The following is a 24,380-nucleotide window of genomic DNA, read 5'->3' on the forward strand; positions in this document are numbered from 1 at the left end:
GCAAATACTGCTCATTTCAACAAGATAGCATAAAAATCTCTTTGGATGCAAGTCCTACAAAGAAACATTAAATTGACTTTAAGGAGTAAGGTTAGGGATCTACAGTCTCTAAGGAGGCGGGATCTAAAGCAGGTGATACCCAAGGGAAATACGGTGAAATGGGAAACAGCTACGGCTTGGTGGGCATACGGGAATATTGGAGTAGGAGTAGGCGGACATGGGAAACCTGTATTCTTTTACGTTCCGCATTTTGGCGTTCATCCTTGCTGTTCATTCTAGAATTTGGTCTTGATTCAATTCAATCGTTTGAACTTGTCTGTATTATAGCCAATCTTTCTCCTTCAGTCAGCCCTCTGTTGACTGCTCTGAAGAATGCTTGTCTCATTTCCTTGCATGAGATAGCTGCATGATCTGGTGTAAAGACATGTGTATCATTGCTTAGACTATCACATTATCTATTCCTTAGCGCTCAAAACCTCCTTGACAACCTTGATAACTTCTGCAAACGCATCCTTTGGCGCAGCTACCACACCCTTGTTCTCCCTGAGTGTCCTTCCGAGGCCAAAGTCAAGAGGCTTGCCGTATGCATCGCTGACCTCACCACCTGCCTCCTGAACAAGTACCACACCGGCAGCGTGATCCCAGATCTTCTCCTGGTATGTCTTGCTGACTGGCAGTCTGAGGTACAAGTCACCGGCTCCACGGGCAATGGAGCAGTACTTGGCTTGCGAGTCCATGCGAACCGAAGGCTTGGTGATGCCGAGCTTTGATGCAATGGCAGCGTTGTCGCCTTGTGATGAGTGACCTGCTTCTACGGATTCGCAGAATGTGGCTTGGGTGACATCTGAGAGGGGCTTCATCTTGATGGCCTTTGCTTCTGTGAGAGCACCCTTGCTCAGCGGTCGGCTTGTAGCACCCTGTCCCTTCACGGCACCGAACAGCACGCCCTTGCCCTCCTTGTCGTCTGCGTCTTGTCCGGTAGTGGTGGTGAGGGGAGCCTGGTCGTCGACTGGGAGATTGGGGCAGCCGATGACACCTACGGTAGGTACACCGTCTACGAGTAGACCCAAGCAGACAGCGTATTGTCCACCACGCAAGAATCCCTTTGTGCCGTCGATGGGGTCAAGTGCCCAGATCCTGCCCTTCCTGCCACCCTCACTGTTTCCCTGGTCAAGCGCTGACAGCATAGCATCTGCGCTCTTGATGGGTCCACCAATCTTCTCCTCGGCAGAGCTGTCCTCTAGCTTCGCTGCTTGTACCAGATCCCAGACAAGGTCACGGAGCGAGTCGTTCTTGCGCAGGTCGTTGGCGTCCTCCTCGCCAACAACTTCGTCCTCTGGGAAAGCATGCTTTATCGATGCGATGATCAGGGCTTGCGCGCCGAAGTCGCCGATTGTGACAGGGGAGGAATCGCTCTTGGACAGCGTGCCCTTGGAGTGGCTCGAGTAAACCGACTTTGTGAGGATGGATGCTCGCTGAACAGCCAGGAGAGCGATCTCCAATTCCTTCTCGTAGGCCATTGTGTGTATGCTTCGATTCGAATTCGTATACAAGTGTTGTGATGGATGAAGTGCGGTCGACGGGTAGATGTGGTGTTTCAGTTGAGAGAGACGAGCAACACTACGAGAAAGCAACGATGGGTTGAAGATGGAGATAGCCAGGATGACGAATGCTAGCAAGAAGAATCTTGATGGCGCAATTTGGGCGGGCATGGGCTAACACTAACAATCTTCAGCCCCTCGTTTCTTTGGTGGGGTTCTGCAGCCGGGTGGATTGACGCAACCCATCATCCATAGAGGGCTGGTCTGTGCGCTGCGGGCGGAGGTTACTGCTTTCGTCCTGGCCTGGACGCCATAGCAACAACACCAACGGCTTTCGACTCGTCTTGATGCACAGACATTCGAGACCGCTGTCTTGTCTTACGAAGCAGAAGTCTTGTCGTATCGTTTTCGACGCATCCATCCGAAACTGAGCGGATAACCGAGCTGTGCATCCGACTTACGCGACAGTAAACAAAGATCGACACAAAGACATCCTCACCGACGCGCGCATCTCAGAATCAAACTCGGATTATTCCGCCCATAGATCCGCATCACAGCGCACTATTCTCACTCCGACAGAATGGCTTCGGCAGAGCAGCCCGCGCTTGCGACCACAAAGCGCAAGTTCCACAAGCTCCTCGACAACCTCACGGCAAGCAACTCGACTACTTCCCTCGCGAGCACTCTGCAAGAGTCGAATGCTTCTACTGCTTCGCTCTCGGCGCTTTCCGAAACAGGCAGCCCTGAACACCCGAGCAAGCGCCCGCGCAGTGCAAACCTGAGTATGGAGCGTCAGAGGGGTATATCCGAAGGTCAAGAGCGCATCCGACAGCTAAAGGAACAGCTCATGACCCCACGAAGAGAAGGCACGATAAAAGTCGTGGGCAAGACCTTGGTAACGCCAAAAACTTCAACGCCGAAAGCCTCCACGCCGCGCAAAGCGCCAAACTTCCAGCCATATAGCCAAGATCACTTCCTCGAGAGGCTGAAGACATTTGCAGACGTGCGGAAGTGGACTACCAAGCCGGATGCTATCAACGAGGTTGAATGGGCAAAGCGGGGCTGGAGCTGCGATATCTGGAATACAGTGGCTTGCAAAGGTGGATGTGAAAATCGTGTTGCGGTCAAGTTGAGGCCAAAGCGCAAAGATGCTAACGGCAAGGAGCTCGAGATGAGCGAGGACCTGGCCTTCGATATCGATGAGGCTTTGGTAGATAGATACACGGATCTCATCACCGAAGGTCATGCGGATGACTGCTTGTGGAGGAAGCGCGGCTGTCAAGGTACGATAAAGTATGCGCGTGTAACCGCCACACAACTAACAACATGAACAGAAGATATTTACCATATTCCTATCGCGTCGCGGACGAAGAGCTCAGCCGAGTTGCTCGATCGATACCGCTTTCTCAAAGCCATATCCGCCGATCTTCCTCTCCTCGAACACATCACGTACCCCGAACCATCCATACACCACATCCTTGAACGCATACCATCATCCTTCTTCACTTCAGCAGGCACCGAACCACCTCTATCGCCCAGCGACATCGTGGCATTTGTCTTTGCCCTCTTTGGCTGGACCGGCGTCTCAGAATCTCGCATATCCCTTGCAGTATGCAACCACTGCTTCCAGCGCCTAGGTCTCTGGCTCTCCTCCGCTACGCGCCTCAAGGAGATGAGCAAGAAACTAGACGTGCCCATTGAAAGCCTGCGCCTCAACCTTCTCGAGTCCCACCGCGAACACTGCCCCTGGAAGAACCCAGATGTCCAAGCAAACTCAAAAGACGGTCCTATCGCCAATATGCCCGCCTGGCAAACCCTTGAATTCATGCTGCTCGGTCGTAACAGAGATATTGCCGCCGGTATTTACACTCCACTTAAACAAACACCTAGGAAGCAACATGCTAGGAACAACGATAGCATCGATGTGGGCAGTGAGCTCGAGTATCCGCGTGGCAGTATGGATAGCGTCGAGAGACCCAAAGACCACGACGACGATGAAGATGGTGGTCTGCGCGAGAAGTGGAGTAAGCTCAAGGCGAAATTGAAGCGCAGTGCCAGTAAGAAGAGTTTGAAGAGTACGAAGAGTGGGAAGAGCACCAAGAGCGGGAAAAGTGTTATGACAAAGGCTGACAAGGAGAAGTCTTAGGCAGGCTTTCTTCGGAGTCGGTATCGTCTTGGATGAACGGTGTTGTCGGGTTATCTTCTTATTTCTCTAGGTATGATTTATGGGACACAATATTTTGTCGCTGGGCGCCTCTACGGTTGTATTGATATACCCTTGTAATGAAAGCTGTTGGAGGTAGTGATTTGAGACATGTACATCATGAAACCAGCGAGATAACAAAGGTGTTGAACTATTGCATCATGACATTCACACGTAGGTATGCGTGATAGACTAAGCAGCTATGCTCCAGATGATTAATGAAAATAACAAAACGCCAACCCAGATGCAGACCATAGATCGTGGGCAAAAGCCGAAAGTGTCCCAGTGACTTTTGGGGGATGATGACGCCTAGGCACCCTCTTCCATTTTCACGTCCTCCTCATCGACCTTCGCAACTCCCTCTTCTTCTTCAGCCACCATGGCCTCGGTGGCTTGCTCGCCATCACTGACACCGTCTTCAGCCGCTTCCTCAGCTTCGAGAGCCTTCTGCTCCGCCTTGGCCTTGTCCGCGACGTGGTTGATAATCTCAGTATCCTTCTCATTGAACAACCGAAGCAACATGGCCTTGCGGTCGTCCTTGTCGACCATGAGGTTGGCGCTGCCAGGATGTCTCCAGAGTGGCAGTACCATGCGGAATGGGATGCCCTGCTCTTCATCCTTCTCAACACGGATAAAGCAGCAACCGACGTCCATTGGCTGGAGCTGCTCGCCGACCTCACCCAGACCGGTGTCGCCCTCCTTTGGCAGCTTGGGGAACATCTCTCGGATGAGTTGGTGCAATGTCTCCTTCTTCTCCAGCTTGACTATCCGCTTCTTAGCCCATGGCTCAAGAATACGGATACCCTCATTCTGCAGCCTCCATGGCGCTTGAGTACGGTCCTGGTCCTTAATCTTGTGCGAAACGAACATCACAACACCGCAATGTATGAACTTCATGCCACGGTCCTTGTTCAGAGAAAGAATGATCTTTGCAAGGTCGGAGGTGTAGTAGATCTTGTTGAGGGAAAGACCCTCCTTGTTCTTGACCATGAAGCGGTCGCGTGGGAAGCGATCGTCGATGCCGAAGAAGTCCATGATGTTGGCGATGGTTGGGTCATCAGAGGGAAGGTACTCAAAGTACTCCTTGGCTTGGGACTGGTTCTCTGGCTTCAAACGGGCAGCCGAGCCGTTAGTTGCGGGTTTGGCGTCTGGTGTTGCTGCTGCTTCCTCGGTCTTGGCCTTCTTGGGCGCTTCAGCGTCTTCAGACTCCTCCAGCTTACGCTTCAACGGAGCCGCATCAGAGGCATCCGCAGACTCCCCTTTAGTCGCGTCTGCCTCGACCACATTCTCATCAGGGGTTGGGATCGAGGAGTCGGTAGTCGTCTCAGCAATGTCGTGTGACCTTTGGGCCTTGGCTGCGTTCTCTGGGTTCTGTACTTGCGCAATCTTGATGTCGTCCAGCTTCTCAAGAATGGCAATGAAGAAACCGCCAGTGTCTTGCAAATGTGGGTAGACACGGATGCAGTGTTCGAGAGGGATGCGCTCCTCTTCGGACGTTGGCACAGGCGGGAAACATCCGGGAGTGACCTTGGTGGAGAACTGGCGTTCTGGCTCCTCGGCCTCGTACTTGGCCCTTGCCTTCTGGTATGCCTCCCAGTTGGTGAACATATGAGCAGTCTTCTCTCCTGCAGCGGTTACTGAGGATGTGTCGAGCACCTTCCACGAGTTGAGACCCGGCTTTCGCTTTAGGTTTGGCAGATGATCTGAGCAGTCTACTAGTCGGACCTTGGAGTTTCCTCCGCAAGCCTCAATAGCTGCTGCAACGACAGCTTCGTTCTCGACAGGGTTCAGACTGCAAGTAGAGTAAACCATACGGCCACCCTTCTTCAGCATCTGAAGACCTCGGAACAGGATGCGTAGCTGGAGACCATGTAGGCCAAGACCATCCCTGGGGCTCCACTTCTGCCATACGTTCGGGTTCTTACGGGCTGTGCCGTCACCAGAGCAGGGCACATCAGCCAATATCCTGTCGTACTTCAGGTACTGCTTCTTGTTGCCGTCGCTGGGTAGTTCGATCGAAGGAAAAATTGAGGCGTCGTGTTGCGTGACAATGAGGTTGGGGAAGTTGAGACGTTTGACTTGGTGAACCAACATGCCGGCACGCTTGTAGTCAGAGTCGTTCGCAATGAGGAGACCTGTTGAACGTCCGCCGTCGCTGTAGTCACCGTCTTGGGTAAGGTCAACCGATTCGCCGTTCGCTACCCGCTGTACGCGCTCCTCTTCGTCGCCGTGGATCATCTCAGCCAACTGCGCCGACTTGCTTCCCGGTGCTGCGCACATATCGAGGACCACCATTCCTGGCTTCACATCGAGGAAATGTGGCGGGATCATGCTGACAACTTCCTGTCTGCTGATGTTTCCTGATGCCGCTTCGGCGACGAGGAATTTCTGGAAATCGGCAAAGGGCGCATGTCGTCGAATGACCTTCTTGTGCGTCTTCATGTGCCACACGAGCTCGTCAGGGAAGGCCTCCACAGCCTCGGGAGGCGACACTGGCTTGCCTTCGAAGCGCGTGGATGCAATGGCGGGGACATAGCGCTGCTTAAAGATTTCGCGCACTGCGAGAGCATCGGACTTGGTGCCAGTAAAGCGGAAACTGTTGGGCAGGTCGGTTTGGAGCGCCTTCCACATCTCCTCGAATTCTGCTTCTTCCAAGAAACCTCCCATTTTGTAGTAGCTCTCGAAGAGCTCATTCTTGCGCTCGATGGTGGACCATGGCTCTGAGCGAGTATCACGTCCTCCACCACCACCGCCACCGCCGCGACCTTTGTCCTTGCCGCGGAATGCTTTGCGACCACCGCCCTATGCGAAGTCAGTGGGCGTTGTACATGTGTGGCGCATGCAGTATCTACTCACGCGACCTCCGCCTCGTCCCATTGCTGCGAGTAGGTATATGTAAAACTTGAAATTTGTAAACCTGCAGCAGCTGTCGCAAGTTGGTAGCTCTCAGGAAAATGTCGATAGCTTCGACGAGCGGGCCAATAGAGCGGGGCATTAGCGCTGCGTTCTGTCTTGGCGGCGCACTAGCGCCCGCACATGAATTTCGTGCTGGCCAGCCGAACTTTGTTCCTCCAGCTTCCGACAACAACAAGGATACTAACCACCAGCAAAATGGCCCGCTCATCGTGAGTATACCGCTGTGTCAATTCATTGCAGTCATGCTAATTCATCCAGCGTCCCCACCCAGAATGACATCGCTGTCCCCGAGTCGGTGCTCAAGAAGCAGAAGGCCCACCAGAAGACCAGCGACTCTCAGGCCGCTGAGTTGAAGAAGAAGCGTGAGGTATAACAGTCTCCCAGAACCTGCGCAAGCAGATAGGAGTATCACAGTTGGCTAAGATTTCTTAGGCCAGCAAGCAGAAGCGCGAGGTCATCAAGGAGCGCGCCGCCAAGTACACCCAGGAGTACGCAAAGGCCCAGCGCGATGTCATCGAGGCCAAGCGTGCCGCGAAGCGCGACAACTCTCTCTTCGTCCCCGCTGAGTCCCGCCTTGCCTTTGTTGTCCGTATCAAGGGGTATGTCAAATTTTTCAAGACGGTTCAGATTGCATTCTAACTTGCGCAGTATCAACAAGATCGACCCCAAGAAGCGCAAGACCCTCCAGCTCCTCCGTCTTCTCCAGATCAACAACGGTGTCTTCGTCCGCCTCACCAAGGCCACCAGCGAGATGCTGAAGATCGTCGAGCCTTTCGTCGCTTACGGATACCCCAACTTGAAGACCGTCCGCGAGCTTGTCTACAAGCGCGGTTACGGAAAGGTCAACAAGCAGCGCCTGCCGATCACCGACAACGAGCTCATCGAGGCCAACCTCGGCAAGTTCGGTATCACCTGCATTGAGGACATCATCCACGAGATCTACACCGTCGGCCCCAACTTCAAGGCCGTCTCCAACTTCCTCTGGCCCTTCAAGCTCTCTTCCCCCACTGGCGGTTTCCGTACCCGCAAGTTCAAGCACTTCATCGAGGGTGGTGACCTTGGTAACCGCGAGGAGTTCATCAACCAGCTCGTCAGGCAGATGAACTAAGCTGTTGTGCTTTTGTTCCATGGGTGGAGTAACGGTTAGCTTCAAAACGATACCATGAAGATTACGACTACTGGTCGCCCACTCCTCGACAGAGGATGGAGGGCAGGCCGAGCCACATGCTCTGGTTAGCTTAGACAATCTTCTGCACATCAGCTGGAGGAAGAATTCAAAAAGTTCATTCCACTTTGTCCTCTGCGATCTATGCCGCTAATGAGTGAATGTTCGCACTTGACTTTTATATCAGTATCCCATGTCAAAATCATCGTCTTTCTCAACCTTGATCAAATCCTCCTGACTCCTACATCTCAAATGCCATAGCTCCCGCAAACGATCTAGACTTAGGCGCTCTACTCGCCATTCGGATATACGTTGTTCATCTGCATCAGGGGCCCGACGTGAAAATATACGTTTAAGTGAGAAGGGATTTGGTCCGTAGTGAACGACCAGGTAAAGACACATTGCTGTTTCGGTGTGTTCCAGAGCTTCTTGACAAGGTTCGATGAATAAAGTTTCGTCTTAGTGTAGTGTGGTATTGTGGTTTTGAACGAACAGCAGTAATTTGATGTAATGAGCGTGTATGAAGCGGATGGAGTGTTGTGGATTACACCATGGAAGGTGCAGATCCAAGATTATACGTGAATGGGTGAGTCAACCACATGCCCTGATGATATCGGGCCCAAGCTGGGCTGACCTGTTCTCAACATGGATGGAATACTATGTCAACTAGGAGATCGAACGATTCTGCGCGACATGGGTTCAAATGGAAGGGATGGGGATGGATTGGAAGGGCTTATAGTTTGGGCGCAGGACAAGGGTAGCCTGGAGAGAACAAAGCCCTATGGATAGAGTTTCTTTGATACCCGCGCATCTCCGGTCAGGTGAGGCTGCAAGCAGCATTGTAATTATATTCGCGGACGATTACGTGAATAGTAGTTCTGGATCGAGTGGAAGTCATATTGTGTATTGAATCGTCTGTCCGTGTGGTTGGGTGGACGTTGAATTGGGCGTGAGCAGAAGAGGGGAAGGAAATCTCGCTCTCTCATGCATTGGAGAAGGTATGGATAAAGCCTTTCGTTGAGATGAGTGTGCGATTAGTATTGATTCCAATGGAGAATACAGGAAGAAGTAATCGTATCAATACAATCGCAGACTCACACCTCACAAACCTGTGACTAGAACCTTGAATTTGAGCATAGGTAACGACTGCATTGGAATCGCTCACAGAATATGCTCTTCTCGAGCACAAGACGTCTATCATACAATATACAGAGATCCGTCGATGTCTTTTGATAAAGACTAGGTATCCATCGGAGACCGCCGTCTCCCGCTTAGGTAGGGCGCCCTATCATACCCCACGACACTGCCCCCACACTTCCGGCTGCGCCGCAAAGTGGCAAAGGCAGCTACCTGGTATCCTTTTACTCGATGCCATCAAGTCAGATACATCGTACACATGCTGGCGGCGTTTTCTCTCCATGTTCATCAATCGTCGCAACCATATACCAAGAACGGTGTCTGTGGCTGTGACACCTGCTTTCACATACCCGTACCGCCAGTACCTCCAGGTCCAAAGAAGAATCCGTCGAAAAGGTCCAATCCATTACCCTAGAAAGTTTCGTTAGCATATTGTCTCTCATATGTTGAGAAAGCAACTTACATCACTCCAATCATGTGTCCCATCACCAAAGCCCATTCCGAACCCAATCCCTATATCTTGTACTCCACCACTGCCTGCATCTGTCCCGCTGCTTGCGCCCTGCACAGGGAAGCTATCCAAGAAATCCAAGTCTGAGAAACCTAGATCGGGATAACTGGACGTGACATTCTGCGCAAAGCTGTTGTAAGGCACCTGGTTGCTAATCTGGTATGGTGAGGGCATGGGTGGGTTGGCAGGTGGTGTGGTGGAGAAGGCGTTTTGTTGGTTCGGGCTAGTCATATTTGGACTTGCAGCGAAGAAGCTGTTCTGTTGTTGGTGGGTACTGCGGAGTTGTGGGGAAATTTTCAAGTCGGCTGTGAAGGGCTGCATTTGTTGTTCGGTTTTCATTGGTGCAGGAGGGGGCCGCATGGCGTTGACCTGGTTGCTCACGCGGCTGAAAGACCGCTTGTCTGTCTCGTCATCTGAGAAAAGATCCTTGAGGTTCATGTCGAAGCGTGGCACTGGTCGACGCTGTTGCTGCTGTTGCTGTTGGTGGCTAAAGAAGCCGCCTGTATTCCTTGCTCCATAACCTTGCATTTCAGTATCTGACCTGGCATCTGTATCGGCTGCAGATCTATATGCAGTGGTTGGCGAAGTCTGTGTTGGGTACTGTTGTGCTTGCGGGAGTGACCGCAGAGCCTGAGGTCCAAAGCCTGTCGTGGACATGCACATCTGAATGGTGGCTTTACTCATCCGATCGAATGCGTCGCGGCATGCTTCTGCTGGCGGACACTTGTCAACGAGGTCACCCAGTACGGATGTTGCGGCAAGGACGGTAAAGTCGACGTCGTCAAGGGACTGCATTAGTTAGATTTACATATTACACCAGTTACGTGTAGCCACGGTTACACAACAGGGTCAGATATACATACCAATAAACTGCGTACGTGGACACTATGCCACACTGCATAGAGGAATGAGATGCCTGCACACATTAGCGCTGTTGAGTTCCGGTGAAGATTGAACTCACCAGCCATGAAAAGATGATGGGTTGCAAGGAAGGTGTAGTTGACAAGGTGCACACGATGCAGTTGTCGGTACAGCTTCAGAACCTTCTGGCCAGCTTCGGCTACCTTGAGGAAAACCAGGTCTTCGTCTTCACGTTCCTCAAGATTACTCATTGAGGGGCTTCCCATGTCGGAGCCAGTATTGCCCAGTTCTTCTTGCAGACCAGAGGGGACGACCAAGCTCTGCCGGTACAGCATGATCAACGCTTGCCAATAGTTGAGCTCTAGGAACAGCGGTGAAAACTGCACACCAGCGTCCATCTGTGTTGGCGCCGAGTCTTTCCATTCCAGTAATCGCCTGTCGATGTCCACGCGCCATGCGCGGAAAGACTCAAAATTGATCAGGAAGGGCGAAGGCAACTTTGTGTGCATAAACTCATTGCTTCGGTTTGCACCGCTTGCTCTTGCCTGTTGTGCCTGTCGGTGCTGTAGGACTTGCAAAATTTCAGACTGCAGTAGTCTCAGCCGGAAGTAGTGATGGGCTACAATCTTGTACGTGGGCTTTTCCTGGTGCACTGGCGGTTCCAGGAATCCTTCTTTAGTGATATAGCGATCATCGAGAAGCGAAGGAAACTCGGTAGTCACAATCTGGTCTGTAATACCCTGTCTACCTGTTAGCCTTTCCAAGCATTTCTACATCAAGATTGAGCTCCTCGCAAAATTGCCGTAGCATGCATACGGGATCGCAACATGACCGACATGATCAGTAGCACCATACGAGAATGGAGACTGTACTTACAAAAGGTCTGCCAACACACGTGCTCACTAGCCGGTCCAGCGAGTAGACGCACCACCACAGGCGTCTCCGCAGGTCCCTGACCCACTGTCTGCGACCTCTTTCCTTGGCGTCTATTTTGGAAGGGTTCCCGCCGCTGGCAGCTGTCGTATTCCCGTTGCCTTCGGATTTGAAGAACGCGGTTCCGGCGGTTTGGTCTTCCGCACCCGCCCCGTCGATACCCACACCGTCCTCGTAATGCAACCCTAGGTCCACTCCAAGACGGACGGCAACACCGACAATGTACCACAAGCCAGGGGCGACGGGTCTCAGCAGAGCAAACCCTGCGAGCAGTAGCACAGCTTGTAGTTCTTCAAGGCCGCCGCCGAAGCCGTCGGGACGGTCCGCAGCGGGTGAGGAACCCAGGAAATTCTCCAGGTGCACGATTGCGGACGCGTGGTACTCCTCGGGCTGATGCTGGTGGCCTGCAAGTCGCCGCTTCTTGCTGCTTGGTGGTGATGACCGTGACTTTGTTGGTGAGCGGCCATGATCCGACGTCGGCGAGCCCTCAGAGTCGGAGCTACCCAAGATGATGCCAGCACCTATGGCAAACACAATGTTGAGCATGTACGACTCTCGTGAAGTACGATGCCGTTCACCCGAAGCGTACACACGCTCAAACATGACCATGAACTCGCCCCGATGCAAGATTGGGATTTGTGGGTTTGCGTGCTCAAAGTACAGCTCAACAAGGCGCGAACCAAGCTCCCGGTCCGGGAAGGGCGCCTGCCTTATGGTGGGTTTGGTCTGGAGTCCAAAGAAGGAGTCGCGCATCGAGGTGCCGCTGTCCACGACATTGGTCGCCGCTTTGGCTCCCCGATTGCTCCCGCGCTCAGAAGAAGAGCCGGATACAGAGCTCTTGACGGCAGCAAACACTACGCGTGCAAAGGATATGCCAGATGTTGAGCCCAGATATCTCGGGTCACTGGCGCCTTGCACCGAGACCATGCCAATGTTTGACACGAGCTTGGTAAGCTTCTCGCGATCGTACTTGTCGCTCTCCTCCTTGGCCTGGGCGGCGGTGGGGTTGATGTTGCCATTGCGAGGCGGCGGTGCGGCGGATATGGGTCGTGGTGTGACGGAGCCGCCATTGGACACAAAGGCTGGATTGAAGTCTTCGGCGTCCTGGAAGGGGATGGAATTCTCCCGCAGGAGGTTTTCGAGGTATGCGATTCGGGTTTCGCAGTAGAAGACATAGCTGTTGCACTGGTCAGTCCTGTGCCGAGGCGACTCGCGATAGCTCCCCTCCAAACTTCATACCTGCGCGGAATCTCACGCTTGGTGATGGGATCGTAGCCCACACACTTAACGCCGGCCTTGTCGCAGGAGGCGCACGAGGGCAGGCGCTGGTCGCATCGGTTCTTGCGCAGTCGGCAGCGGTTGCAGGCGCTCACGTTGCGGAAGGAGCTCGACGACGAGGGCGCGGCGGGCGATGTAGGCTTCGCGGTCGACACGGACGAGTCCGAAGGCGAGGCTTTGTCCCCGTCATGAGACGACTCGTCCAAAGAGCGCTTGAGGCCGCTCATCAGGGCGCATGGCAAGAAAGTCGGGCAGGGTTCGGGCTAGTGAAGCTCGCGCACGTAAGGCGTCTATTCTCCGAAGCAGCTCTGAAGAGCTCAGGACGGGTGGCCGACAATCTTCTTACTCCCCCCGCACTCTGAATTAAGGCGTCAGCAACCGCAACAGGCGACGTAGATAGGGCTGTGGGATGCGATTGCACGAGGAGCATGTCTTCCATGATCCCCAACGCAGCCGAAAGTCGCTGCTCGCCCGCTCGTGGATGGCTAGCAGGTCGGCTACGGGCCTTATCTCTACAGCGTAAGATAGGCGTGGGCGGAGTGTGGGTGCTGCTGCTGCACGTCATGCTCGCCATGTGGGCGGACTTTTACTCTGCTAAGTATGTAGTATGGGGTGCATTCACAGTCAATATGAACAGCATGTCCTGCTCACTTCTTCCTCGCTCTCGCGTTTTGGCCCTGCAATCACGACAACGCCTGCGCAAACGGCTGTCGTGCTGATTACATACCAGCTGCAACATGACTAGACTGCCTCGGCTTCGGCAAGCATCCGTCGCCATCCTTCGATACCAACAACCACAAGCGGTACATGGGACATTCGTCACCACGCAGTGATCCATATGCCGAACATGACCTCGTGATGTATCGTTTCATGGTAAAAGCCGGAATGCAAGGCGTCCTAATCCACGTCTTGGCTCGTCACTGACTCGCGATGCCCGTTGCTCCACCACGTGCATGAGGCACACCGATCCAAGCACGTGTAGAAGCAAAAAGGAAGCATCCGTAACATACAAGGGACCACATCGGCAATGCATACCATTACACCTGTTTTGCGGCATCCGGGTAATGCGGTCTCTATCCTGGGTCCCGACAAGCATCAAACTCACCGCTGCAGTCTTGCTCTGACTCAATACCAGCTAATGCACTCCTCACAACGCACATGGCAAAACAAACTTCTTTTGTGGGATCGTGTGTTTGAGAAATCATCCAAGTCATGAATTTGTGCTCGGGCACCCTAATCTAACATACAATGTAGCAAGGAAACTAATAACTACTGGGGTATTCTGTTCTTGAACAAACGCCGGCTCGTGGACGACCATTGCTGGTCTCCGATACAATCGAGCTTTCCCTTCTAATAAATAATGACCAAAGTCTTGTCCCAAAATGCCGCCCTGTAAACAATGTCGCTAAATCGCACCCATAATGATGCGCCGGCGGGTGATGAACTCATCTCATCCCGCAAAAAGTGTCTCTATAATCCGAAATTATGTTGTGAAAGGAAAGGTCGCTACCAGCGCGTCGACGCCAGGCAGGTGGTCTGTGCCGAATCCTGCAAGTCGAGATGCGTCGTTACTGTTTTTGGTCGTGATTGCGTGTATCTATTTTGAGAGGACGATTTCGATTTCGTCCGGGGTGAGAGTGATGACAGACTCTGCGTCAGAGTCGGAGTCAATGAGAGCCTCTTCGTCTTCTTGTGCAGTGAAAGCCGATCGCTTGCTCTCTTGGAGAGCAAATCCAGGCAGCCAGCCAAGAAGAGCAACAGCGGCAATAGTCCACCATGCAAGGCCAGACATGTGGAGCGAGGTACCCAAGCTGTCCACGGCACCTGATACGGTAGGACCAAAGCCGCGGGAGATGCTGGCAGAAGACATTGCAACTCCGTTCAGCGTGCCGAGGACCTTCTTGGATGGAGATGAGTTTGCGAGGATGATGGCCAGGGATGGGTAGGAGAGCGACTGGAAGGTAACCTTGGCGATGAGCAGAGCTGCGAGTCCGGGAATACGCAGACTTTCAGGAAGGACAGCCAGGTAAGGGGCAAGGAGGTAGAGAACCGGGTAGCAGGCTAGAGTAATCCAGAAAGTGCGAAGGCTGCCGAGCTTCTTGCTGACCCATGGGAACAAGATGACCTGAGCGAACATCTGGAGGAAACCTTGCGCAGCAAGGAATGCTCCAGTGGTCTGGGTTGACCACCCGAAGCCACCCTCGAAGCGGAATGGAAGGTGCTGGGAACCCTTGGCTGGTACATCCTTGGACATGAGAATTGGGAGGAGTTGCTCGAGAGAAATGGTGTGGAAAGCGAGAATGCCGTAGCACACCACATTCAGAATCACTTGCTTGGTGAATGCTTGTCGGAAGGTTGGCGCTGGTGCAAGCTGCTTGTCTAATTCGAACTCAGGTACCTCTGAAATGGAAGTTCGCGTGCTGCACAGGGTAGGCGAGCTGTCAGTGCTTCGGTAGGCCTGCACGTTGTGGTCATGGTCGCTGAGCATCGATCGCATCTCGTCAAGCGAAGCATCCTTGTCGTCGAATGTTGCCTCTGCCTCTCGCTTCCAGAGTTTGCGCAGGAGCCATTGCCCCGCTTCGCGTCCCCTATCCTGGTCGTATTTGCGGTCCTCGTGCGTCTCTTCCAAGAAGAGGATGCCGACGGTAAGGCCAAGAACCACGAATCCAGTGCAGACCAGGTTTGGAAGAAGAAACGGGTACGTCTCAAAGATGGTGTCCTGGAAAAACGGCATTACGTTGGCGGGACGAGCGAGCAAGCCGCCAAGCGCTCCGCCGATGATGGTGCTACAAAAAGCGGTCAGCATGGACAATTCGGAACGTGTTCGGTAATTTCTTACCCAAGGCACCAAACAAAAGGCATGATGGAATAAGCGCGCGCTATCAAAAGTCAGTCTCGCGCGGCGTATAATTAGAGTTATGGCAAAACTCACGCTGATGTCGCTCATCCGTTACAAGCTCAGCGACGGTGGTCTGGAGAACGCCGATGTTCCTGCATATAAGGTTAGCGAGGCTCGTACGCTAGATCACACTATGACCTCACCCGTTGAGCAAACCCCCGAGAGCCCGCGCGATCAATGCCATTGGTAGGCTCTGAGAGAAGCCGAACAGCAACATGCTCAGCCCCGTACCAAAAAGACCTCCTAAGAGCACCTTCTTCCGTCCTACCCGGTCACTAAGTCGGCCCCAAAAAATGCCACTGATGCACTCCATGAATGCGAAAGAGGAGGTGACCATGCCGGTGTACATGGAGATCTGGGCGGTGCTTTGTCCGGTCATGAATGATTCGACCATAAAGTAGGCGTACGGAAATATCGACATGAAAGCGATTGGTTCGCATATCCGGCATAACGCTGCTGTCGTTAGTAACGGCTACGAGCCATCAACTGTGTGATGCTCACCAAGTACGGCCATTTGTCGAGTTGGGAATGGTGTTCTGTCGCTGCCCGCGGCAGCTGCCACGCCATACCGAGCCATGTTGGTAGTATGGAAGTCGAATGTGAAGGTCGAGTGTGTAGGTGTGCAGGTAGTCGAAGAGGAATGTCAAGCACTATGACTGAATGTGGTAGATGTCAAGTAGAGTGTGAGTCGATTGAGACAAATAAGACATGTGCGAGTTTGCGACAGATTAGTACCTCCAGGGCTCAGAGGTCAGAGTCAGTTTGCAAAGGACGCGAGCGTCACAAGGTATATAAGGAGCAGCAAGATTTAAGTGGCGTCCTCAAAACGGATAGACCGCTGGGATGAGCAAGGATTGTGGCGGCGGGGAAGAAACGGAGAACAAGCGGTGATGCCAGTGGGTATGGATACGTAGTGTGGGCGGATAGGGACAGCGGAGGGACCAGCAAATGTAAAATGAGTAGCGGATCCGTGATGCCATCGTTGCTACGAAACAGCCCACCGTCTGTCGATAAGCGACCGGAATGTGCAGTGCTGGCAGCCGAGCTGTACCTAGCTCTGTTTTTTGTGACTCCATGTCACCGGACGGGCTCTGTGTGAGCATGCGAAAGCGAATGCAAACCCCTGAGAGTGGGCCAGGGCTGGGCTGGGGAAGCTTTCTGCTCATCGAACAAACCGGTCCGGGTTGGGCGGAATCCATGACATTGGACGAGCTAGAAGGAACCGAGTAAGGCGGACCAGGGAGAGTTGCAAGAGCGTTGGACGTGGCTCGTAAGAGGAACAGGATCAACAGAGCAACCCGACTCCCCGGGACCCAAATCCTCGGCGCTAGGAGCCCGCATGCTTCTACCGACATTCACAGGCACTAGCGCCCTGATTCGAGCCACAGCAGGGGAGACCCTGTCGCTCTGTGAACGACATGCCGGCCGTAGCTGGCCGTGTCCTCATTCCTAAACGGACAGAGCGGCCCAGTGGCCGGTGCCCCGCCAGCAAATAGGACGCCGTGCCGGCTATGGTGTAGAACACAAGGCGATGCTAATTTTCGCAGCGCCCAGTTCAGGGGCACCAGAACACCGCCGCGGTCAGACTTTTGACATGAGGCGAGTCAGAAGATTCGCCGCAGAATTTCGAGAAGCAGCTCGGACCACGATGCTGGGGCCCTCGCTATGGCCCTCGCTGTCATTGATGATGAGCAGCATCTGTCATGGCATCATACCTTGATTGCTCCGACAAACCCCCAAAAAATAGCGGTGTACCGTATGCCATTGGGTAACTGCACAACAACCGGTCACGCGGCAGTCTGCATTAGACGGAGTCGCTTTGTTGCAATACATGACGATCCGGGTTGTCGTCAGCGCCACAAGGCACGAGTCGTATCGCTTGAGTGGCCGAGCAGGACGACACAGCGCGTTTCGTGTCCCTCAGATCGCAAGCTGGCACACTAAGGCGTGCGGCGATTTCATTTGCTGCCCCAGGTATCATCTCTCTGCACCCCTGTCCGGTCAGCGTGGTTTCGAAGCTTCCCACAACTGCGCATTGGGCCCAACCGGGTCGCAGGACGTGGCTTGGTGCTTGCATCTGTCATTGCTGGTCACACATCGTGATTGCATTCTCATCAGTCATCAAGGCATCATAACCCTAGGAATTCCATCAGCTGACCATGCTTTGCGCCCATCTGCGGCGACGTAGCATCTGTACTGCTGCCCAGTTCAGACCGCTCGGCTAGGCATTGCCAGCAATTTGATTTCCGGTGGGCCCGGACATGCGTCCGTCGTGTGTTGTAAGTGAGCTGTCGCGGTTTTCCAGCGATCTCTGCTGGCTGATGGAAAGGTGTCAAGGCACAACGGCTGTTTCGACGCAACCTGGCCTAAGCGGTCATGGCGGTGTGGATATGTAAGGCTGGCCTGCAGATTTCCACGCGAGGACAGGGTTCGCAAAAAGATGGAAGCGTCTGAGACAGCCACCGCCTTTTTTAGCGTCTTTAGGATTACGCCCCCTGGCCCTCTTATTGCTCTGATGGAATCCTCCGAAAAAGACACCATGCTTCTTTGCTCTTAGGCAATAGCATAACTCATAGCGCCGTGACGAAGATGACAGCAGATGCCAGACGAGGGCGTGGGTTGGAGAGATTTCGGAGGATTGGGGTGTTCACGCGCTTGTCGGCACGAGTGTACAAAAACGAAAAGCCAGCCTCGAAACCGGTAGCGTGGGTCGATCGGAATTGACGCTGCCCGATCATTCTGCAGCAGCCTGTTGCTCGATCCGGCGTCAACTCTACCTACGTACAAGGCTTCGTATGCCTTCGGTCGCGACGACATGTAACGCCGTCGCGTAAGGCTGCCTATGATGAGCTGACTGGAGCCAGCGCATTTCCATTCAAGGGCTGTACGACGTGGTCATCAATCATCACAGGCGCGGCACGGCGTCTCAGAATAAGCATAGGACGGCAAAGGCTCATTATCCTGATGCTTGAGGATAGGATGTCTCGGCAGTCGCAGGACGGGATCACTAACATCACGTCCCGAACTCCGACGTTTTGCAACGTTGTAGGTGTGTGTGAGCCAGTTCCGCTCTGACTCGTCGGTGCCAACGGCGCACGCGGTCATGCGTCCTGTATTGCGTTCTGACGTGAGTCCGGTGGTGTGCGTTCAGCCGGACCGTTGCGAGCCTGCCGGCACACCTGATCGGTCTCAACAACACAGTCAGAGCCTTGTCCCAGTGCCGCAGACAACGTCCCGAGCAGGGCCTGACATAGATGGGCGACGAGGGTTGAGCGGCAGTCCGGCACCTGGCAGTTGCGAAGGATGCGCGCAGTGTTACTGCGAACACATCCACTGGTGATGCATGGAATCTGCTCAACGCGGGTGTCGCATCCGACAAGTAATCAATCCGACCAGACAGCCACGACTTGCGGACTGCTACTTGGACGAGCAGCATATAGTCGTTACGATCCTACCTTGCGCGCATCTCCATACGCGACCTGGTGAGATACAGGGCCATGTTGGTGGTATTGCACGCTCAGCGAATGGTAGGGTGGGACAGCGCGTTAGACTGAAGCAGGTGAGGGCGCAGATCGGTTAGCACTAGCGTCAAACGCGCTTCGGCTCTCATCATCGCAGGCGCCGTGCTTGTAAGAAGCCGAACGACCAACAACCATCATCGTTGCTCACGAGATGCCGTTGTCCGTCTCAGCGTCGGCTCTCCCGTCTTTTCGGAAGCAGCATCTTCTCGTCGAGTTGTGAGTCGAGGCACATGACTTGGCGGCGACGTTCCCTAACTCTGCACAGCTCCCGTCTGCGCTATGCACAGCTTGATGGCATTTTCTTGAGTATCACACCTGGCGACCCGTCACTGTGGTTTGGTGTAATATTCGTGCGAAAAGGTAGGCTGTACCATAGGACTAGGCGATCGTCTTGCGTTCCCTGTCATTGCAGACCGGCATTATTCACGTTTGACAGGACCATACGCGCCCGCAGTCTTACGCTTCCAAATATCTTTTCCACCCAGCTATCCTGCCATACCACCCCTCGTGACCTTCTCTACCGATGTCTTTCACCCGCTGCTCACGCCACTTACCACGTATACTTACACGACTGGATCCGCCGACACGGATACCGTAAGTGCAACAGACGAGGAACGGCTACCACCTGGAGGGTTCAGTTTACGACACGGCTTTCCACACTGGTTCGGAAGAGCTCGAAGATCTGTACCAAATTCTCGTGATGTCAGTGCATCTTCAAATGTACTTCCTATGCGTTCCGACTCCAATGTTACCTCTGGTGTCCTCGGCGGTACCCAGCCAACGGCCGAATACTCCATCGTACGCATGCTAGAGTACATCCGCTCGACGTTTAGTGAAGAATCAATATTGGACTCACTCCCGTTAGAGGCAGCTGCGAACCCAGGCGCCTACCACGCGTGGCGGGCGCATCGGGCTCCAGTATTGCAATCTCAACAGTCAAACCCAACATCTCCTAGCCTTGAGCCTTCCACGACGGAGAATCCAGAGGGTGCGTCTGCACTTGGACGTAATCGACGACCAGGAGAGTGGAACTGGGAAGGAGTATGGGAAGATCGCGTAAGAAAAGCAGTCAAGGCTAGTATATCTGAGCCAGTCCTATTCGGCACTGGCGCTGGGGAAGACATAGTAAGTTGCAGTAATATCTGACTAAGCCAGTGCTTACTTCTGCGATAGATTCGCTTTCGCGAAGCGGACGACGAGATGCATGAGCAGATGAAGAAGCACATGGAAGTCGCTGCCGCACAAATTGGTGAGGCGTAGTTGTCGATTTATGGCGTAAGACCTATAGGGCATCGATTCACGTATGAATGCATAAGCACAGAACTCTCTACAGAAACGCAGTTTGAAGTGAAGTTCAACAGCGTGCTCTCCAGGGCAGGAACGCCACAGGTTTGTTGACGCACCCATTCGCACCTTCCAACTCATTTCAGCGCTTCTCCTTCTGGAATACTTACCTTAGCCGACTCTCATTGTCATGCCTACGTCTCAAACGCACATCTCAGTTTACGCATTGGCTACTCTTCTTATCTATCCCCATTCCGTTTGTCATTGCGCCTTGAGAGACCACGCGCTCTGGAGACAACTCGTGGTGAGAGTGAGCGCACCGCGGTGACTGAGCTTCCGTTTGTTGCTGTTTCGAGCGAATTCACAATGATCACAACGATAACAGCTGGCGGTATCTTCTCGGACCGCGCACCTCTCTGCCCACCCCCACTCACCATCCAGAAAAAGTCGCGCAAAGCAACTTTTCGACGGCGAATATTTCGTAAGTCAACCCCTACCTCCAGTGACGACCAGTACGTGTTCGGGCCGCTAGACGATATCATCGACGAGATCAAAAGCGATATTCGGGAGTTACCACTCGACTATAGCTTCGAGTCGTCCGTGTTTGGCTGGGCGCGCCCACTCAAAGCACCGTGGTCGTGGAGTGTAACACCTCTTCCCGTCAGTCGCACTCCTAGCGACCATCCTCTGACAATACGGAAGAATAGAAACAGCCGCTCGTCAGCCTCAGGCTCAAGCCTAGGACATTCGATGGCGTCTCCGCGCAACAACAGCTATGACGAGCCCGAGAGCGGCGGCCCGGTACGTTCCGTGCATACCACTGAATTTCCCCCCTGGCCCTCGATCGACATGCTATCGAGCAAGGCTATGCATGCATCCAAGCCTCCTGATTTTGCTGCTGGCGCTGAACACATGAGCGCACAACAGGCTCTTGAGAAAGTGAATAGCAAACCCGAAAACCGTGCTGAGCCTCCAAAGCGGCGTATGTCCAAGTTGCGGCTTTTCACAAGTGGTCTACCCCTCTTGCGTCGCCAGAATACCGGAGATACGAGCGCTGGTGTTGGCGATACGCCAGATTCAAGCTCGCCAACTGGCACTACATCGCTTGCATTTCATGTTGGGATCGAGGAAGGTTCATCGGTAGAGTATCCGGGCGACGAAGCTGTCGAGGCTTACTTGCTACGTAATGCCCGCAAGTGCGTTGATCCCAACGGTTTTGTGCATCAGCTACTAAATTCATCCAGTGGAGAGAAGTTCAGCTCCATTATGGGCCGCATTGCCAAGCGTCTTCCTTTCCCTACGGACTTTGATCACGAGACATCCGATGCACAAGTGTCAGGCTCAAGCTCACTATTGCCGACTACTCTTCGGGCAGCGATTAGACTGTTCCCAGAGGAAAAGCTTGTTACCGAGGAGTACCAAGAGCTCGGCGTCGCTATTGATATCGAGGGTGTCCTGTACAACCGAACACCTCTGCCTGATACCGGGATCGATGTGATCTTCGTGGTAGACAACGGGTCGGTGCTCATGCGATGCAGCAGATGATGGCAGCTGACGTTGATCACAGGTACTATGTCACCACAGCTTGTCTGGAGAGGTCATTGGACGCTGTCAATGGAGCCTTGGTGAGCCACTATTCTGCAGTTCCCAGGAGCCACCTGCTTACTTTTTATAGCATCATCTTGGCCATGGAGATCGCCTGGCTCTATACACCACTCATTGCACCCACCGTGATGTCACTGGAAACAGGCCAGAGGTACTGTACCCACTTCAATCCGTGTGTGCGGATGTCGAAGAGATATTCCAGGAGTTGACGTCGGGGATCGCACAGTCGGGTTCGCAGCTATGGGACCCGCCTCGTCCCAACCCCTCCATGACCGACGTCATCCTTGGCATAGCCAGGTCTATGCAAGGCAAACACCTGAAGGCTGGTCTTACTCATATCATCGTGCTCTCTCCTGCAGCCCATGTTCTACACGACGTGTCGAAGACATTTCCAGGCCTTTACATCCATCGCATCAATCCTGCGCTTCTTCCCTATCGTCGCGAGCCAGAATTTCAAGACACCGTCTGCCTTGAAGATTGCTGCAAGAATGTGTTCGCCAGTAACTGGTGCAAGTACCAATCCACCTCTGGTCGCATCAAGCGCATCTTGAAGAATGCTCGGTCTGAGAAGCCCGTCGGCGAGTTGACTGACTTGTGTGTGGAAATTCGGCCCAAGTCAGGCTGTGAGGTCCTGGATATTTACGGACACAAGGCGATCCCTCATTTGTTCCCAGGACAAGTTCACACACTCTTCACTCGCCTTCGCATCAACAAGGCTGAGACCCAGAGTGTCAAGCTTGACTCGGACGATCCTATTCTCAATTCGAGTTTAGACGCCAATGGACTGAGACAGGAGCTACTAAACGCCGTCCGCATGGGTGCAACTAAGGTCCACATCCTAGACGTACAGGTACTACACCACACTTCACTTCACGGTGCACGATCCTGGATCTACACAGAGAGTCCACTAATTCTCACACGCGAGCTTGGTGGTCTAACACCTCCCCAGGATACATCCATGGAGTTCTACAGGCGTCAAATTTTCTTCAGCCTCGTCCAAGGGTCGGCAAATGAGGCTAAAATCATGGCAGAAAAGACTCTTAGTACCCTCCCTGAGTATCATGAACAAGCAAAGAAGCTGCTTAAGCGCATGGCGCAAGAAATCGAGTGTCACATCGCGATCCGCGAGTATGAGAAGAAACACCGACAGAGGCTTCCACTGTGCCCCGGTCCCATCGAGATTGAGGGACCCCACGAGTGGCTTGATGATGTGTGGGCACGCAAGAAGAATAAGCGCAGCGGCGTAGATATGGCCTGATGCTTGCCTACCAGCATATTGGTGATTCATCAAACGACGATGGTGAAGGTCAGTGGTAATGGTGGCTGTCAGCGCCTTTGTTTTTGGCTCGAAGCTCATGGCCAGAAGAGCAATGGGGAAACTGACGATGCATGTGTTGGTGTGGCGAATCTCGCTCTGGGCTCTTGACCGTTGATGGCTCTCTCATGATCTGGAACGATCTTTGCGATACAAGCATGGCTACCACGTTCTGGATCTTCTTCAAGGGAGCACGCGGAGAAAGCCGCATTGTGCCCAGAAGCACAGATACCGCGCTATCCGAAGATGGTTTGCTGGGGAATTTCTTGGGGCCCGGATCTTTTACGGTCCCGGTATTATGATGTACAAACACTATTAGATTATACCCCAATGCGAACCATGAGCATCACACGAGAGATCAGCCTGCATACAAGATTGCAAATCTCCTCTTTGCTGTTAATCGCCGAGGCGAACGCTGGATGACGTTTCCGTTTTTGCTTTTTCGTTTCATCAGATATGCAGGTCGTTTGTCCCTTTCTAGAAGTCAAAGTTGTCGGTCGAACTCGGCTGAACACCCTTTCTCAACGGCAGCTCTCGGGATAGGGCAAGTAGTCTGGGAAAAGCAGGGTGAGGCTGCAGGTGCATCGCAGGACTCCGGAGTTTGCTCCGTCCACATGTCAGCCTGGTTTTTGCGGCTCGATCGCGAGGGTGTTCGAACATTTCGCGGTTCACCGCTACCACTACCGCCACTGCAGCGCGCTTACACTGCAAGATGCTAGTGTGTAGGCGCACACGAGCTGAGATTCAAAAACAAAAGCTACCTGCATATTCCTCTCCTTGCGGCACGCGATCCCTGGACCATATTTTTCATGATCTCGTTTCCACACTATGCAACACCATCGTACATGCAGCAGCTCACAGACGCAGATGACAGGGAAGACGCAGGTGTGCGGCATATACCCACCAAGGTTAAGTTAGAGTCCATCAGCCTCGGAACAAGCACAATTACCCTGACTTTGGCGCCCCCCTATTAGATCGCTGTATCCGACCGGAATTTTGCCCCGGGGAGCGGGAGCCAGTAGCGGTAGGTGGTAGGAGTCGTGATGTAGGGATAAGGTTTAAGGCTAGCATGACGGCAGAGCTTGCAGATGCCCAAAGGCTGCACTGAATGATGACGGAAGAGGGGTGAGCTTTCGGCTACGGGTCGTACGATGAGGTGGGTTACAATTGATGGTGGCATGCTTGTAGATGGGGCGCATATGAAGAGTGCA

General features: G+C 53.4%; 7 protein-coding genes across 7 annotated transcripts; 3 read left to right on the forward strand and 4 right to left on the reverse strand.

Annotated features, from left to right (window-relative positions):
• Nucleotides 1–455: 455 nt before the first annotated feature.
• Nucleotides 456–1,520, reverse strand: J4E82_010146 (uncharacterized protein; the record flags this gene model as incomplete). Its single annotated transcript, XM_051736362.1, has 1 exon — nt 456–1,520. One exon carries the CDS (start codon nt 1,518–1,520, stop codon nt 456–458), a length of 1,065 nt encoding a protein of 354 aa, XP_051583865.1.
• Nucleotides 1,521–2,121: 601 nt separating this feature from the next.
• On the forward strand, nt 2,122–3,687 carry J4E82_010147 (uncharacterized protein; the record flags this gene model as incomplete). The annotated part of the gene is made up of 2 exons (XM_051736363.1): nt 2,122–2,824; nt 2,876–3,687. 2 exons carry the CDS (start codon nt 2,122–2,124, stop codon nt 3,685–3,687), a joined length of 1,515 nt encoding a protein of 504 aa, XP_051583866.1.
• A 366-nt stretch (nt 3,688–4,053) lies between these two features.
• Nucleotides 4,054–6,621, reverse strand: J4E82_010148 (uncharacterized protein; the record flags this gene model as incomplete). The annotated part of the gene is made up of 2 exons (XM_051736364.1): nt 4,054–6,546; nt 6,601–6,621. The coding sequence occupies 2 exons, from the start codon at nt 6,619–6,621 to the stop codon at nt 4,054–4,056; spliced, it is 2,514 nt and encodes an 837-aa protein (XP_051583867.1).
• Nucleotides 6,622–6,855: 234 nt separating this feature from the next.
• On the forward strand, nt 6,856–7,768 carry RPL7_2 (60S ribosomal protein L7; the record flags this gene model as incomplete). The annotated part of the gene is made up of 4 exons (XM_051736365.1): nt 6,856–6,869; nt 6,919–7,027; nt 7,093–7,259; nt 7,309–7,768. 4 exons carry the CDS (start codon nt 6,856–6,858, stop codon nt 7,766–7,768), a joined length of 750 nt encoding a protein of 249 aa, XP_051583868.1.
• A 1,536-nt stretch (nt 7,769–9,304) lies between these two features.
• J4E82_010150 (uncharacterized protein) lies at nt 9,305–12,772 on the reverse strand (the record flags this gene model as incomplete). The annotated part of the gene is made up of 6 exons (XM_051736366.1): nt 9,305–9,373; nt 9,426–10,262; nt 10,337–10,389; nt 10,435–11,074; nt 11,238–12,444; nt 12,507–12,772. 6 exons carry the CDS (start codon nt 12,770–12,772, stop codon nt 9,305–9,307), a joined length of 3,072 nt encoding a protein of 1,023 aa, XP_051583869.1.
• A 1,370-nt stretch (nt 12,773–14,142) lies between these two features.
• J4E82_010151 (uncharacterized protein) lies at nt 14,143–16,021 on the reverse strand (the record flags this gene model as incomplete). Its single annotated transcript, XM_051736367.1, has 5 exons — nt 14,143–15,331; nt 15,385–15,424; nt 15,478–15,536; nt 15,588–15,897; nt 15,946–16,021. 5 exons carry the CDS (start codon nt 16,019–16,021, stop codon nt 14,143–14,145), a joined length of 1,674 nt encoding a protein of 557 aa, XP_051583870.1.
• Nucleotides 16,022–19,116: 3,095 nt separating this feature from the next.
• Nucleotides 19,117–23,112, forward strand: J4E82_010152 (uncharacterized protein; the record flags this gene model as incomplete). Its single annotated transcript, XM_051736368.1, has 7 exons — nt 19,117–19,181; nt 19,231–19,325; nt 19,402–20,090; nt 20,139–20,214; nt 20,635–21,445; nt 21,494–21,766; nt 21,999–23,112. The coding sequence occupies 7 exons, from the start codon at nt 19,117–19,119 to the stop codon at nt 23,110–23,112; spliced, it is 3,123 nt and encodes a 1,040-aa protein (XP_051583871.1).
• Nucleotides 23,113–24,380: the final 1,268 nt, after the last annotated feature.

Source organism: Alternaria postmessia, assembly GCF_024291825.1.
Source record: "Alternaria postmessia strain BMP 2775 chromosome Unknown scaffold_113, whole genome shotgun sequence".
Taxonomy (NCBI): domain Eukaryota; kingdom Fungi; phylum Ascomycota; class Dothideomycetes; order Pleosporales; family Pleosporaceae; genus Alternaria; species Alternaria postmessia.